General features: G+C 41.6%; 1 protein-coding gene across 1 annotated transcript in view; it reads right to left on the bottom strand.

Annotated features, from left to right (window-relative positions):
- Positions 1-244: 244 nt before the first annotated feature.
- AP3M1 (adaptor related protein complex 3 subunit mu 1) overlaps positions 245-16,092 on the bottom strand; it is a 51,178-nt gene continuing 35,330 nt past the window's right edge. The window contains exons 6-9 of the mRNA XM_044298226.1: positions 11,942-12,075; positions 10,543-10,750; positions 2,711-2,855; positions 245-1,495 (exon numbers count right to left, since the gene is read on the bottom strand). Coding sequence (XP_044154161.1) covers positions 1,395-1,495; positions 2,711-2,855; positions 10,543-10,750; positions 11,942-12,075 — 588 coding nt within the window. The 3' untranslated portion in view covers positions 245-1,394. The remainder of the gene's footprint in view (positions 1,496-2,710; positions 2,856-10,542; positions 10,751-11,941; positions 12,076-16,092) is intronic.

Genomic DNA, 16,092 nt, shown 5'->3' with positions numbered 1-16,092 from the left:
CGCTGTGAAACTAGCCTAACCTTACATGCCAAACATTCAAATGAATGGCTATCCATATAAAGATGTGCTAAGTTTCTGTTAGCTCATGAGGGAGCAGGGGAGCAACACAAATCTCCCATGACCTTCTCAAAGTTCTTGCTCTCAGCATAGTGGCCAGCCATTTACAATATCAATCTCACTTTTACATTATCTGCATGTTGGTCACTATATTGTTTATTTGTAATGGTTTAAATGAAAACAACAGTTTTATAGTGAATATATATTTATTTTGTCTTTATTTAGAAATGTGTACATTTTATACCCAAATTGTATTACAAGTTGTGCACTCTGGCTTCACCTTAACATAAAGGTAACCCTCAATACAAACATAATGGCACCAAATGAATCAACACAGATTTTAAATATAAGAAAGTGGCACAGGTGAAAAACTCTTTTTACTGACAGATCTGCAGATCCTTTGTCAGTGAAAGAATTAAGGCATTTAACTTGGCAGAGAGGCAGGAATAACGAGGACAATTCATTACCAATGCGAATACGTTATAGTACAAGTCACTACTTGGGTGTGTGTCTCAACATTTCATAAGAGCACAAGGTATAGAATATTGTTATACACAAGTAAGACCCAGTCTGAACTGAATTCTACAATATATACCTGGACTCAGCAGACTAGAACTGGTTACTCTAGAGATATGCAATATACAACTGTTTCACTGGATATTTTGGGGTTTTTAAAGCCATGTGATATGTTATTTTAGTTAAATAAATTAACAATAGCAGCTAATTAGTACCTACAGAGTCTTCTTGACTGGCATAAGGTATCAAGATGTTGTTTATTGCATCCTCTTTATGGGTTATGGTTCTATTATACAGAGGAGTCCCAATGCTACTCTACATAATGAGAACATTTGTACAGTCCTTCCCTGGAATAGTTTAAGTTGCTCCCTTTTTTATATTTAAAGGAGTTGCCCCATATCACCATTACTAAGACAAAATTAAACTATACCCCGACCACCAGGAAACATCCTTTTTAGTAGCTGCCAATGCAATGCATGAAAGCTATGGAAACAGTACATCACGGTAAGCTATGCTACGTTGCTTCCGTAGCTTCCACGCACTGCAATGAAAGCTACTGAAACAGTGGTGCACAAGCCAGTTCTGCTGTTTTCCCACCAATTGGTAGTCGGGGCTTAGTTTCATCTTGCCTGAGACAAGCCCTTTAAGTATTTTAGCAGCTGACATCTTCTAGGACCCCTAAATGGTAAGTGTCAAATTTCTGCTTCCTATGCAGAGCAAAAAATTGGAAACTTATATGACCTAAATTTCCAAGTGAAATGGCTCGGTAGGGTAGGGGTAGATGTACTGTCCGCTCCTCCCCAGTGTGAGCACAGCATGTGTTATGTGCGCACCTGGAATTTTCCTGCTTTGGTAAGATATTTCACTCCCTTGAAAGGCTTGTATTTCTCTCCATACATATCCAGTCGATTCACTTTTAGTCCTATAGATAAAGTAATGAAAGAAGTATAAAAATCATTGTATTATACCTTCCCTTAAAATAGGCCAGACACGAGACAAAACGTGACTTAACCCACTAATTTCTGCAGAAATTGCTATGGCTGTTTGTGTGGGTGCTCCAGGCAGTTCTCCAGTGTCAGATCCTAGGGGGAGAGAGGGACTTGACATGTTTCAATATGTCCCATGTAGGGATTGGGGGGGGGGGGGGGGATCAGCTTCTGCCAGAGGTATCTGGGATGGGTTTTAATCCCTGTCCCATTGAAATAGAACATGTATACTATATTATGGCTCGCTTAAAGTGGCATTCATACAAAGTCACCCAAAAAAATAAAAAATGAATTGCGTTATAATTATTGTCATAAAGGCATCCACCCACATAGCATGCGATGACAAAAAAAAAAAAAAAGGTTTCAGTAAACGCAAATCTCACATGGTCATCAATACATTACTGGTACAAGCCTAACATTGAGAGAAACTTTCCAGTCTGACTTTGTAGGAAAATTTGTAGAAAAAGAAAACCAATTGAAAAAAAAATGACTGAGTGTAGTTATTTCTCATTCAGCAGAAGGGACACATATGTATCACAATGATATTGTCGTCTACTTAATTTGCTCTGTAGATAGTTGTAGAGAAAAAAAAATAAAAGAAAAGTACTACTCTAGAAAAATATTTTGGTCTTATTTGCATGCATTCAATTTACAATCCTATATCTCTTACAAGGGTTCTTGCAGTTTTGCCACTGTAAGAAGAATAAGAACATACACTTAGGTCCCATTCGGACAAAAGTATGGCCTCCATGCCCGTATTGCGGACCGCCAATAGTGGTCTGCAATACACACACACAATGGCCATGTGAACGTTGGTATGGACCCCTTGACTTGAATGGGTCCGCAATCCGCAAGATACAGCTAAAGATGGGACATGACCTATCTGTTGCAGTGCTGAGGTACGGATCAAAAGCCCACGGAAACATTCGGAGGCCCTTCCTCATGTCCTATTGTGTGCCATATCTTGTGGATGGCAGACCCATTCAAGACACCACAGCACGAAGTTCACACGGCCGGTGCCCATGTATTGTGAAACAGCTGTTTGCGGTCCGCAAAACGGGCACCACAGCCATATGGTCATGTGACTGAGCCCAAAAGATGTAGTTCACACATGGTAGCTGGATATCACCCACACTTGTTAAGATATATACCTGAGATTGCAAACTGTTGGATCTTGAAGTTCATGTTCAAACTTGGGTTCTCTTCTGGTTTGGGTGCACCAGACTGCAGGGAGACGCTTCCCTTTAGATTAGGTAGCTTTTGTGTGGCAATCTTTCCAATGTCCCAGGTAAGCACCTAATAAGGATATGCAAGAAACTTAGACAAAGCAGTTCAAAGCATGTGGTAGGAGAACTACTATAACTGTATGTAACTGCACAGCTGCTTTTCAAGCCATGTTCAATTGTAGTAGATTTTCTGCAGATTCACCCAATCTGTGTATAAAACCCTATTCACATACTGTGGACAATAGCAGATTATCACAGGGTTGACCATATAGTGTACACTTATTTAAACCTAATGCAGGTCCTCCCGTGATTACTGCAAATCGACCACCATCATCATCAAAGAACCACCACTACTAGTCAAGATTCAGAAGTCAAAGAGGGCTCCCCCCTCCTCCTTTCAAAAGTGTGACTGCCACATGTCCAGTGGAGCACTGGAACTAGATTCTCTCAAGGGAAGAGGGTCTCTGAAATTAGTAGGGCACCTGTCAGGCATTCATGGCATATCCTGCTGCCACTGCTCTAATACTGCCTAGGTACTCACTGCTTTCTACTTCTAGTTTCTCTCTTGACACACAGGAGATCCGAAAAAGAGAGTTCCAGCATCCAAAACTTCAAATGATTGCTTTGTCTTTATTCAAGATCAAGGTATAAATACATCCAGTGTGCACCTTCACCCACCACCGTAACAGGTTGACATGTTTCAAACTTTTCAGTTCTTAATCATTTTTTTTAAATCAGTTTATTTTTATTGAAATAAACATTATCACATGAACATCAGAAAGGAGTTCGTAGTTTTTGTATAGTTGGAAATAAGTATAACAATATACAAAGATATTGGTGTACGCAGACACCTAAGGCAATTATGGGAAATCAAGGTTTATATGAACAATACAGCATTGAAATGATTGAAGTATTGTAACATTGTATTCAGTAACACAATAACACCCTCCCCCCCCCCACCCCATTCCAACTTGAGCAGAGAGACATCAACGTCTGTGGATTTAAGGATAGTCATACATTTGGACATCAAGACAGTTCTGCCCAGCTATAATGGCTCACCCGTTCAAACATTTCACAGTAACTATGTAGTTTCCCCTGGAGAGGGAGTGTAAGAAGGACATTTGACCCCATATACAATTTTGAACTAACGCCTGTGAAGCCAGTTGCGCTGACTCAACCCACCCCTGCCATAAAGATAGGAACTTATTTGGACAGTCTCGTTTACATATACTCCCTTTTCTAGTCTCAGAATTACATTCATCCTATTAACAAACTCTTGTCTTGTAGGCAGAGCATCTCATATCCAGTGTTTAGCTATCAGTACCCTAGCCTGGAAAAGGAGTCTATGAATACATAGGGAGTCCCTGTCTCCCTGTCCCAGAGAATACAGTATACCTAGTATACAAACTCTAGGGTCATCAGGTAAACGTATCCGAGTTGCCGTCACTATAATACTTCTGACATCCTCCCAATAGGATCGCAAACGTGTGCAGTTCCAAATCATATGGAGCAATGTCGAATCCTCTTCCCCACATCTAGGGCACTTTGAATCTGAATGCACACCAATCCTGAAGAGAAATTGTTCTATATACCCGATGTATAAGGTACAGTTGTGATAGTCACTGGGATTCACTAACCGTCAAAGAAGGAGTAAGGGCCAGAATATCTGTCCATTGTTCCTGGGACAACACTCCAAGATCCTTTTTTTCCCACTGGACTTTTGCCCTAATGGCAGTAGAAGAGGAGAGAGTATCAATAATATGTCTATATAGCAAAGATATGAGGCCCTTAGTGGAGGAGCACTTTAATAAATGCTTAACCACAGGGGGAGAGTCAAAAATCTGCACTCCCTTGGGAAATTGCGTCTGAAACGCATGCCTCAATTGTAAATATTGGTTAAAAAAAAACTTGTTGGGTAAGCTAAACTTCTCCTGCAACTGCGCAAAGGATTTAAAAACTCCATCTGATTAAAGTTGTCCCATGAACAATAGACCCTTCCTCTCCCATGGAGAAAAACCTTACAGATGAAATATCTCAGGCACTTGAGGGTTACGTCATAAAGGGGTAACATCACAAAAGCCATTAATACCTATCATACTTTTAAATTTAGACCATACCTTGGTCGCTAGGGACAAAGTAGGAAGTATGACCACCGAACGGGAGGGACCTAATTCCACCGTGGCAATTGGAGCCCTTTGTTTCGTTATAGATGAAATAATAGCAGCTGAAGAATCCAACTCGTCAGTCTGAAGCCACCCTTTAAAATGTTGCAGCTGGGCAGCTATGAAATAAGACCATGGATTTGGTAAAGATAGGCCACCCCTCTCTTTACTTTTTTGAAGCGTTGCAATACTTATCCTCGGCTGCTTTTTCCTCCAAATTAGAACCTATAAATCCCCAGTATTTTAAAAATCAGCCTTTGTGGAATCCAGACTGAAGAATTAGGGAGTAAGATACATCAACTGAGGCATAAGTACAATTTTTTTAATTACTGCGACCAATAACTGATAAAGGCAATTTGTACCAAATATTAGATTTAGTGACAAATTTAACAATCAGTGGTTCTATATTCAACTTGATGTAGTCCGTCGGAGATGACGGTCACTATCACCCCTAGATATTTAAATCTGTCAGCCACTTGTAAGGGTAGACCTCTAATATCTAATGAGGCTGGAATCCCAGTTAATGGCGAGTCCGGAAATAGTCCCAAATCCAACAATTTCCTGCATTATAGAATCTATGGAATTCTGCAGGTGCTCTAGACTTAGATTTGCGTCTCTGGATTCTCTGAATACGCCTTCATGGCATCCCAGACCAAATTCAGAGACGTAGACCCTACATTGTTGTCAAAGAATTCTATAATAAATCTGGTCAGTGGCTCTTCCTCATCCAATAATTGTATCCAGAATGGATTAAGCTTCCACAATGACATGCCCTGACGACTCCCAGATTCCTCAAGCATCATTTCCAGATGAATGGGGGAGTGGTCAAAGAGGCTGCGGGGTAAGTATTCCACTGCCGATACATAAAAAGAGGCCTCCAGCGACCCAATAGGCAAATCTATCCTGGACAGAGAGGAGTGGGAGGCAGAAAAGCAAGAAAATTGTCTCTCCGTTGGAAATCTAATACTCTATAGATCATATAAATCTACCTCTCTCAATAGTCTTGCCAATGAGGTCTCTCCAGAAGTCGCCGCAGCCTGGGACGATGAAAACCTGTCCAATTCAGGATCAGGACAATTATTAAAATCTTAATAAGTCGTGAAGTCTGAAAAATAACAATATCCATGTCATTGCAGAATTACTACAAAACCAGAGAGCAGAATACTCATCTGCCCAAGTGTGAAGGCAAATGTCCATCATAGCTACAGAAGAACATCTTTGCAGTTCTGCCGAAAAGTCCAGAAAAATTGAGACTTTGTATCCGCCAATGGAGAGCTGGATGATCCCGGGCTGTACAAAGAATAATATCCCTGTCCTGGAAATGTAGAAGCTTCATCAAAGAAAGGAGACAAGGAGTCCGTAGCAACCGTGTTTCTGATCCAATCTTAAAAAAAAAAAAAAAAAATATCGGACAGGATATTGTCCCTCAGCTCTTTCTGGAATTCCTATTAAGTGAAGATTGTTACGGCGGAACCTATTTTCCAGGTCGTCCGCGTTATTTATCAGAAGTGTAATATTATGTATGACCTTGGCTAAGTCATGTTTTACTGGTGGAACTTGATCCTCCAGCCAACCCACCCGATCCTCAATTTCTGTAACTCTTTTTGTTATATGATAAATGACATATTCTCCTGCAGTGATCCCACTGAAGTATTCAAAGTAAGCAAAGCGGAGCTGCATTGTTGTACTGCAGCATATATATCTTTGCTAGTAGGGTCCATGATCTGTGGCAGAGGAAGGATTGAAGGCCCTGCTTGGGCTGCATGGGCCTGGACTGTAGCCGCAGGACGGGCTTCTGGGGCGGATTCTTTCTGGCCCTCATGGTGTCCGCCATCTTGGGCGCTATGAATCTTTTCATTAAGGGCATCGGACAACGCCACATCAGGGGCCGTTGTGACAGCAGGGGGACCCGCATCCTCAGCACTGCCCGCAGGAAAGGAGGAATGGGCATACTGTACGAGCCGCGATCTCCGCCGCTTTGTTTTGCCGGGGTAGGCCCCGCCGCCTCCCGATCCTTCTTACTGGACCTTGTCATGATCATGTAGGGGTCCGAGGAACGAGGAGGCACCGCTGATGTTGTAGCAGCTATCCGGAGCAGAATCCAGATGTCTAGCCACAGGATGGAGCAGCATAGGGCCGGGAGCAGTCAGGAGCTCAGCGGAGTGCGGCTTCCTACATTGCCGGTCAGGCCACAACCTTTATTTTTTATTTTTTTATTCTTAATCATAACCTAGTGGAGTGCTCGTACCCCAGGGTACAAAAGGACCCCACCCTCCAATCTCATGGGGGTGGGGAGATCTAAACCCCTCCTGGGGGCGAGCCTTCCACGGCAATACACCCATCACCATACGTCACATCCAATGCTATTTCAGGCATATAAAACACATGACAGTATTAAAATATTCCTGTGCAAATCCTTAAAATATCAGGGTCAATAACAACTTCAAAGCTGAGGGATAATTAAAAACAAAAACCACTCAGAAAAAGGAAAAAAACAAAGATAATAATTGTGAACACAGACTGAATCCACAGTGTAATAATGGTTATTTCTCTCTTCTGTATGTATTGTGACTTAGATGGAAAAATACCTTATCTCCCAGGCACATCTAGTTTTTATAGTGTTTGCCGGACCAATGGTATAAAGTATAATTTGAGTAATATATATTCCAATATCACCTCACAACCCTCTACTGATAGCAATACATTAGTTCCTTACGCATGTTGAGAACCTTCGGATATCGGGTATCTAATCTAAATATCCAGAAGGCTTCTCGTAGTAGATTCTTATTTCTTATGTTACCTCCTCTAGGGGAGATCACAGGAGATCCCTCAAAATGCCCTCTCAGCCAGTTGCTGGCTAAGATGGGTCAACACTGTGAGAGATGGGAGCCAGACAGCATCATAACAGTAGCTGCGGTGAAATCTGTGGAGGCAAGTCTTTAAAGGGAATCTGTCACCAGGAAATTCACTGTTAAACCAGGCACAAAAGCCTTATAAGGGTTGCTCAGTTGAAAATAAGGGTTGCTCAGTTGAAAATAAGGATACCTTTCATTTAGTGATCTGTTGCTTTGTTCTGGCGAAAAAGGACTTCTAATCTATATGCAAATGAGCAGTAAAGTACACTGAGGATGGGCCCAATCCACTCTGTGTACCCTGTACCCTTGCTCTTCCTCTGACAGCCCCTCACTCTACTTGATTGGCAGGGTAAGGTTCCTGCATAGTCATTTCACCTTGCCCTGTAAATCAAGAAGAATGAGGGGCTGGCAGAAGAAGCAGGAGGGACAAAGTTGCACACAGGTGACTTGGGCCCGCCCTTGGTGCATTCAACAGTTCAATTGAATTCAGCCATGCTACCCATACAGGGTATTAATGTTCCTACTTTAACAGTGAATTTCCTGGTGAAAGATTCCCTTTAAGTCCCTTTGATAACCATTTTGGTTCTGGATATTAGAACAATTTAATATGCTTTAAGGTCTCATTGTAAAAGTACTGGTAAAGATTAATATTTTAATGATAGAAATTTACTCTACAACTAGATTCTGGAAATTGTAAATATTCTTCTATTCAATGGATTTGGAGGTTTTGTACGGTTTAATAGCTCCTTAGTACAGTGTTTATGCAAGAAACATGTGTGCAAACATACTAACTAGAGGTGAAAAATACAGCAAAATTTAACTGGAAATTTTAGAGGATATATATCTAAAAGTTGCTAAAATGACTGCATAGTATTTCCCCAGTCTTTTGTAGTAATTCTGCAATGACAAGGATATTGTTATTTTTCAGACTTCACGACTATAATGTGCAAATTCTCCCTAATACATCTGCAGCTGCTCGGGATTTCCACAAAACACAAAAACGGATGACATATGGAAATAATACTACTGTATTTTGTCGACATGCGCTGCATGTCAGTATTGGGTCCGTGACCTCACTGCAGTGTGGCAGACAGTCTTCACACTGCAGTGCCATGGGTCCTAGCTATGGCCTACCTCGCAGGAGGAGTAGGCACCCGCAAGCATACCGCCGCATCTGCCCTCACGGCCAGGCCTAGTCTTTGCACATGCGTGCAGCTCTCCCTTTGTTATAGGACAGGAGAGGACGCCTTCTGATTACTGTCTCTGCCTGCAGGTGGGGTTACTGGTATTTAGGACAGCTTCACTGACCATGAAGTGCTCAAGTGTGGTTGTTATACATGATAACCTCTGCTGAAGCTTCCTGCTCTGCCCTGTTGTGTATTGGACTTTTGCCAACTAATCCTGACCTTCCCTGGCCTGTCTACCTCCAGCATTGATCCCTGCATTGCCTTACTACGAATCTGCCTGCAGTCATCTGCAAGTTAGTCTGGACCTCTGACCTATGAGTCCGCCTGACCCAGTATACTGTATTACTCTGAACTTTGTTCTGCCAGTAAAGATTATCTGTTCCGTTACTCTGCCTTTGTTGGACTCTGTACACACTCTGCAAATTGCGGACCTCCGAACGGAAACGGCCACGTTAATGGACAAGTATCTCTCAGTTCTCTCTGCTGGGCTGCAGCTGTGACATAATGTTTTGGCTGCATTCTTATGTGCCTGTATACCACTGCAGCCAGTCACTGACCTCAGCAGCCTCATGCTATACACCATTGAGGCAATGGCTGCAGCCTGGTGGAGAGGACTGTCCTATAGCCCTGGATGTGAGGGGGATCCAGAAAAACGAATATCCATTTATTTTAAATTCCTCTTTGCAGTTTGTCCCCCAATAATTTAAACTCCTTCAAGTGCTGAAACCAAACACATATGACAAGAAGTAATGGGACACCGAGAACACAGTAAACCAGGCTTTAGCAGCATGGACCTTGCAGATTTGGCTACTTTCCCACTAGCATTTTGTGCAGATCAGTCATGGACTGATCCGTTCAGATAATACAACCGTCTACATCCGTTCAGAACGGATCAGTTTGTATTATCTTTATCATAGCCAAGGCGGATCCATCTTGAACACCATTGAAAGTCAATGGAGGACGGATCTGTTTTCTATTGTGCCAGATTGTGTCCCCATTGACTTACATTGTGTGCCAGGACAGATCTGTTTGGCTCAGTTTCATCAGACGGACACCAAAACATCCGTCTCCAAAGGGGAATGGAGACTGAACAGATTTATTCTGAGCAGATCCTTTTCCATTGAGAATACATTAGAATGCAAACTGATCCGTTTTGGATCGCTTGTGAGAGCCCTAAACGGATCTCACACACGGAAAGCCAGAACGCGAGTGTGAAAGTAGCCTTATAATATGTCCCCTAAACTACACTCTTATTACAGCAGCAGAGCCTTAATGAACACAGGACTTGACTACACTCCCAACTGACCCGAAATTAGTGAAACTTTTGAAAGCTAGAAGGATAAGTGCAAATTATACTTGATGTGTACTTCCCTTCATAAAACCACCCAAAAATTAATTGATTCCAATTTTTAGTTTTTCCTGGTACTACATTAAGTGGCCCAACTTCGCAGGCTGGCAAAGATGTTTATTTTTAGACTTTTAGAATATTTCACCAAGATAAAAAAAAGTGTGTTCATGTTCTCGTAACGATGGAACATTTTTGAAATGCTTACTTTGGCAACAGGATCGAATGTATAAATTCCCTGAGTTGGTGTGAGGTTCATGTTCAGTACAACTTTGGGCATGTGGACAGTCAAAATAATGTTTTCCACAGTCTTGCCCATGTTCTGCTTGGGACCCACAGTCACATCAAACTTTCCACTTGAACTGTTCTCCTGGAAGCTTATATTATGTTTTGCATACACTGGAATTGCAACCTGGCTGAGAAAAATAAAGGAAGAAATATGTTAGGTGATTTATACATACATATACTGTTTATTTTATTAACAACATTTGAATTACTTATTACGGTCCATCAGTTTAATAATAGGGGTTACCGTAGAGGCATTTCAGTCTGCGACAGATGTGTAAGACAGCAGGCCTAGCCATAACATGGCACATGAAGTCCACTATTGGGTTGCGTTCTGAAACTGACAAGAATGTGACTACTTGGCTAGTCAGAATTGATGTCACCTCACCGTTTGTCAAAACTGCAAGTGGTGTCACTTGCCCTTACCAAACTAAAGTGGATAAGATATTAAATGACCCTGCTACCACTCCAAATCTGGGCACCATCAGGTAATCATACCCATTGTCTCTCTATCTAGCCACTGGGCACATTCATTCCACCACCAACCTAAAATATCAGGTGTGAATATACGTGTATATATATATATATATATATATATATATATTTGTCTTCCCACATCTTATAGTCACTTGTGAATTTCTTTACAAAGTGCATTGCATTTTTTTACTTGACTCTCAATGAAATGTCTTGAAACTAAAGAACTGCTGACCACCAGTATTCCAGTCAGAGTGACCCTACCAAATATATACCCACATTTCAACCTCCTAAACCCTGTAGGTATGATGATTGGAAGGGTGTAGAATAGTGTGGATCAAGTCAGTCTCTGAATTTGTACATATTGAGTGGCTTCAGAGTAATGGAATAGTTGTATTTACTTGCAAGTCCCAATCCACTGACATGAATCAAAACTCGGCTCAAAGTTACATAATACAGGATTACTTTACTTTCTTGTTATAAAGGGGTTTTGTCTGAAGACAACACCTTTTCAAAAATAATCTAGCTTATCACCACTAGTAAAGCTCACCCTCAGTGATCAGCCATTACTAGCAGAGAAGCCAATTATTTACCCTGCAGGGCCAGTCAAACGTTCCAAGCAGGAAACCCAGCTCTACAACCTCCATGTTCCCTAACTGGGAATATGGACATAACTTGTCCTGATAACTGACATCTTAAAGTAATGCTCCAGCTAACCTTTGTCAAATGATAGCAAGGAGCACAGGATTGATTGTTTAAACCAGTGGTTATATCAATGAGAGTGAATATCAGTGAAATCAGAGCTTTAGTGACTTCCCTCCAACTAATTTCTCAGGTCAGGTACCTACTTTTGTGAGCTTACACGATATGACATCAACCGGAAGTTACCATCAGGGGGAATGAAGGACAGAACTCTTTCAGATTCCCAGCGCTTGAATCGCACACATGGGTGGAAGCTGACATCATCCAGAAGCCTCGGATTCTGTGAATAATGAGAGAACATTACTAGACATTACTTCTATGTGGTACTAAAATTCCCCAGATGCTTGAAATTAAGATCAAGTTCTCTGCCTGTGTTTGGATTTCAGGGCTTCTGTTCAAGGTGCAGACAAGTTTCCAACTCTAGTCATTAGTGTTGCTAATAGAGATATATATCTAAATCTTCCTAAAATAAACTGTTATAGGACTTGCTTCAAATTTTATCAGGCATTACAGAATAAATGTTATAGAAATACATGGGCAGCAATGCACAACAAATTTTTAGTAGCATATTTTTTATTATTATGAAAGACAATGCACCTCTGTATGCACTGACCACAGTCTTGTGTGGCCCTTAAAGTAACCAGTCACCATGAAAGTGCAGTGTAATCTGCAGGCAGCATGTTATAGAGCAGAAGGAGCTGATCAGATTGATATATAGTTTGTAGGAAAATATTCACAAAAACCTGTATTTCATTCATTTAAATTCCTGCTCATTCTGAGCTTTGAAATCTAGCAGGCAGTTCTATCAGTGATTGACAGCTGTCAGTGTACACAGTCATAGAGGGAAGGCTGACAATTCTTGATAGGACCACCTCCCTCACTTCAAAGCAGAGAATGAGCAGGAATTTAAATGAATAAAATACAGGTTTTATTGAATATTTTCCCACATAACTATATAATCAGTCTGCTCATCTCTTCCTGCTCTATAACGTGCTGCCTTCAGCTCAGACAACTTGTTCAATGTGACAGGTTCCCTTCAAAAGAGAATGGAATACTCCTTTAACTGTTTATTTAGATCACCTATAATCAGCAATCACAAACATTTGCGATGTGCTTTTCTCAAACTATTCTGCAACCTGATTCTATAGACCAGTGGTTTTTAACTTGTATTATTTGCACCCCATGAAGTATGCCCTGTAACCTCAAGGTGTGTCACTACATCTGCTATCCTTAGCATGGCTGATTGTTAGGATACCCCAAATTATGAGCCGACCCAACCAGTGGTATCCATTTCTAATAATCAGAAGTTTGGCAATGAGACACAAGTTTAAAAGGTTATCTCAGCAAACACATTGGCGGCATACCACAAGAACCCACTGCTGTGGCCCCTTCAATTTCTAGAACAAAGGAATCCAGAGGAAAAAAGCTGTCTGGTTTGAGAGCTGCACTTATACAAGCAGACAAACAACGAGAGTTTGTGAGCGTTCGATGTTTTAGTTCAAGTGTGCGTTTGTATTAAGTGTGTGACTTTAGATTACGTGACTTGAGATTCAGGGACTTTAGGAGGGGACTACAGTAAGTTAGTTTCTTATCACTGAACCATATTGTATTTTTTCTCTTTTTTTGCATAATCCCCATGCAGTTTGTGTTCCATTATTGACAATGCAGTCCAATGCACACATATTGTCTAATGCAGGGATGCTCAACCTGCGGCCCTCCAGCTGTTGCAAAACTAAACTCCCACAATGCCCTGCTGTAGGCCGATAGTTGTAGACCGTTCGGGCATGCTGGGAGTTGTAGTTTTGCAACAGCTGGAGGGCCACAGGTTGAGCATGCCTGGTCTAATGTATGCAGTCCTAGAACAGCTGTTTGAGGGTGCATATCTTTGTTCAAAATGTGAGCAAATTACCCGTTTGGAATCGCACATAGTGTATCTAACCGGGTGAGTTTCAACACTGAGAAGCGTTGACAATTTGGAAAAGAGTTTGCTGCTCACTAAGCAGGCACTCTATGGGGTAGACAGAGCCTACAATAACCCAAAAACCGAACCTCACTCCCCAACCTACTACAACTTGTACAAAAAAAAGAGCAAGGATTTAACAAGGTAAAAAAATCTAATTTTATTCAATATAAATCACATGATCATTACAGGTGAGACTCAAAAGGGACAGAACATGGTGACAGGGGCCACAAAAGGGCTCTACAATGTGGAGAATCACAATGGGGGATAATGTGACCATATACAGCAGGTAACCTCCTGACGAAGCCTATGTGGCGAAACACGTGTCGAGGTTGAAGCAGTGGGGGAACCGTGTCACTACTTTTCAGCAGCAACATGGCTAGGTAACATGGTATCTGGATTAGGGTGGGACTAGTGGGTTGCAGTTATTGTTATATGCCATCTTTATGAGTAGTATTGCACCGTCCTAGTATACCCTACAGCATCCATTGTTTGGATGCTGTGAATAAGAGTCAGGTAGTTGTTCAACACTAGGGAACAGCAATTGCACCCGCAACTACTCCAATATTCACAGCTTCTGTTAATTGTCTGTTACCTGCTGTATATGGTCACATTATCCCCCATTGTGATTCTCCACATTGTAGAGCCCTTTTGTGGCCCCGTCTCCATGTTCTGTCCCTTTTGAGTCTCACCTGTAATGATCACGTGATTTATATTGAATAAAATGAGATTTTTTTACCTTGTTAAATCCTTGCTCTTTTTTTGTACAAACTCTATGAGGTAGATGCAGAGAAGGGTGGTAGCGAGGAGGCTCAGGAAAATGAGGTAGGTAGCTGGATAACAATTTGAAGAAAGTGAGGAAGCAGCACACTGTATAAGCAGGGGGTGCACGTCCGGCCAGTGTGGACCAGCACCTTGGTCCAATGTACTAGAAGTGAAAAATAGCCAGCAGCACTCCAAATCAATTCAAAAGTTGATGATTTATTGGACCCAAAACCAGGCGACGTTTCAACAGCTTGTTGCTGTCTTTATCAAGCACAGTGCACATGTGTTACAGACACACTTTAAATAAGGGCATCAATCGAAAATAGATTAACATCAATTGAACATAATACAGTGAATATACAGTGAACGAACAATACATGTGATCATAAAAAATACATATAACAAATTGGCCTCATTTGGCCAAAATAATACATCAAACTAAAACTACATTAATTCCACATATCGTGATTTATATGGAATATAACATAATAAGTGTCAGTGATCACTGTGATGTGGAATTAATGTAGTTTTAGTTTGATGTATTATTTTGGCCAAATGAGGCCAATTTGTTATATGTATTTTTTATGATCACATGTATTGTTCGTTCACTGTATATTCACTGTATTATGTTCAATTGATGTTAATCTATTTTCGATTGATGCCCTTATTTAAAGTGTGTCTGTAACACATGTGCACTGTGCTTGATAAAGACAGCAACAAGCTGTTGAAACGTCGCCTGGTTTTGGGTCCAATAAATCATCAACTTTTGAATTGATTTGGAGTGCTGCTGGCTATTTTTCACCTCTAGCTGGATAACAGTTAGAAAGTGGGGTAGAGGAAAGAGTGCCAGGGAGTAATAGCCCAGATCTGACACGCACCAACAATTTTCAAGGTTGGCAGATAAAGGGAGTGTCAGTTCAGGGATAGCAAGGATGCAGCAAGACACTTCCTCTGCCAGTCAGAGGAATGTCAGCTCCAGTAAGCAGGGGACCAGGAGAGCAGGGCAGACAGGTGCTGGTAGTGGGAGACTCAATTATTAGGGGTACAAGATAGGGCGATCTGTCACAAAGACCGGGATCGTTGAACGGTGTGTTGTATTCCTGGCGCTCGAGTTCGACACATTGTGGATCGGGTTGACAGATTACTGGGAGGGGCTGAAATAGATGCAGCAGTCATGGTCCATATTGGAACCAATGACAAAGTTAGAGGAAGGTGGAGTGTCCTTAAAAATTATTTTATGGATTTAGGTCACAAGCTTAGGGCAAGGACCTCAAAAGGTAGTGTTTTCCGAAATACTACCTGTACCACGAGCCACACAAGAAAGGCAGCGGGAGATTAGGGAGGTTAACAAGTGGCTCAAGAACTGGGATAGGGAGGAGGGGTTTTGGTTCCTGGAGAACTGGGCCGACTTCTCTGTTGGCTAAAGGCTTTATCGTAGGGAGGGGCTGCACCTCAATGGGGAAGGGGCAGCTTTGTTGGGGGAGAAGATGGATACAAGGTTTGAGGAGTGTTTAAACTAGGGACTGGGTAGAGGGTAATTACGTTATAGGATGGGAAGATAGTGCAGATAGA

This window comes from Bufo gargarizans, chromosome 6, assembly GCF_014858855.1.
Source record: "Bufo gargarizans isolate SCDJY-AF-19 chromosome 6, ASM1485885v1, whole genome shotgun sequence".
Taxonomy (NCBI): Eukaryota; Metazoa; Chordata; class Amphibia; order Anura; family Bufonidae; genus Bufo; species Bufo gargarizans.
The sequence above is the reverse complement of the archived record's forward strand: the minus strand, read 5'-3'. Positions and strand labels throughout refer to the sequence as shown.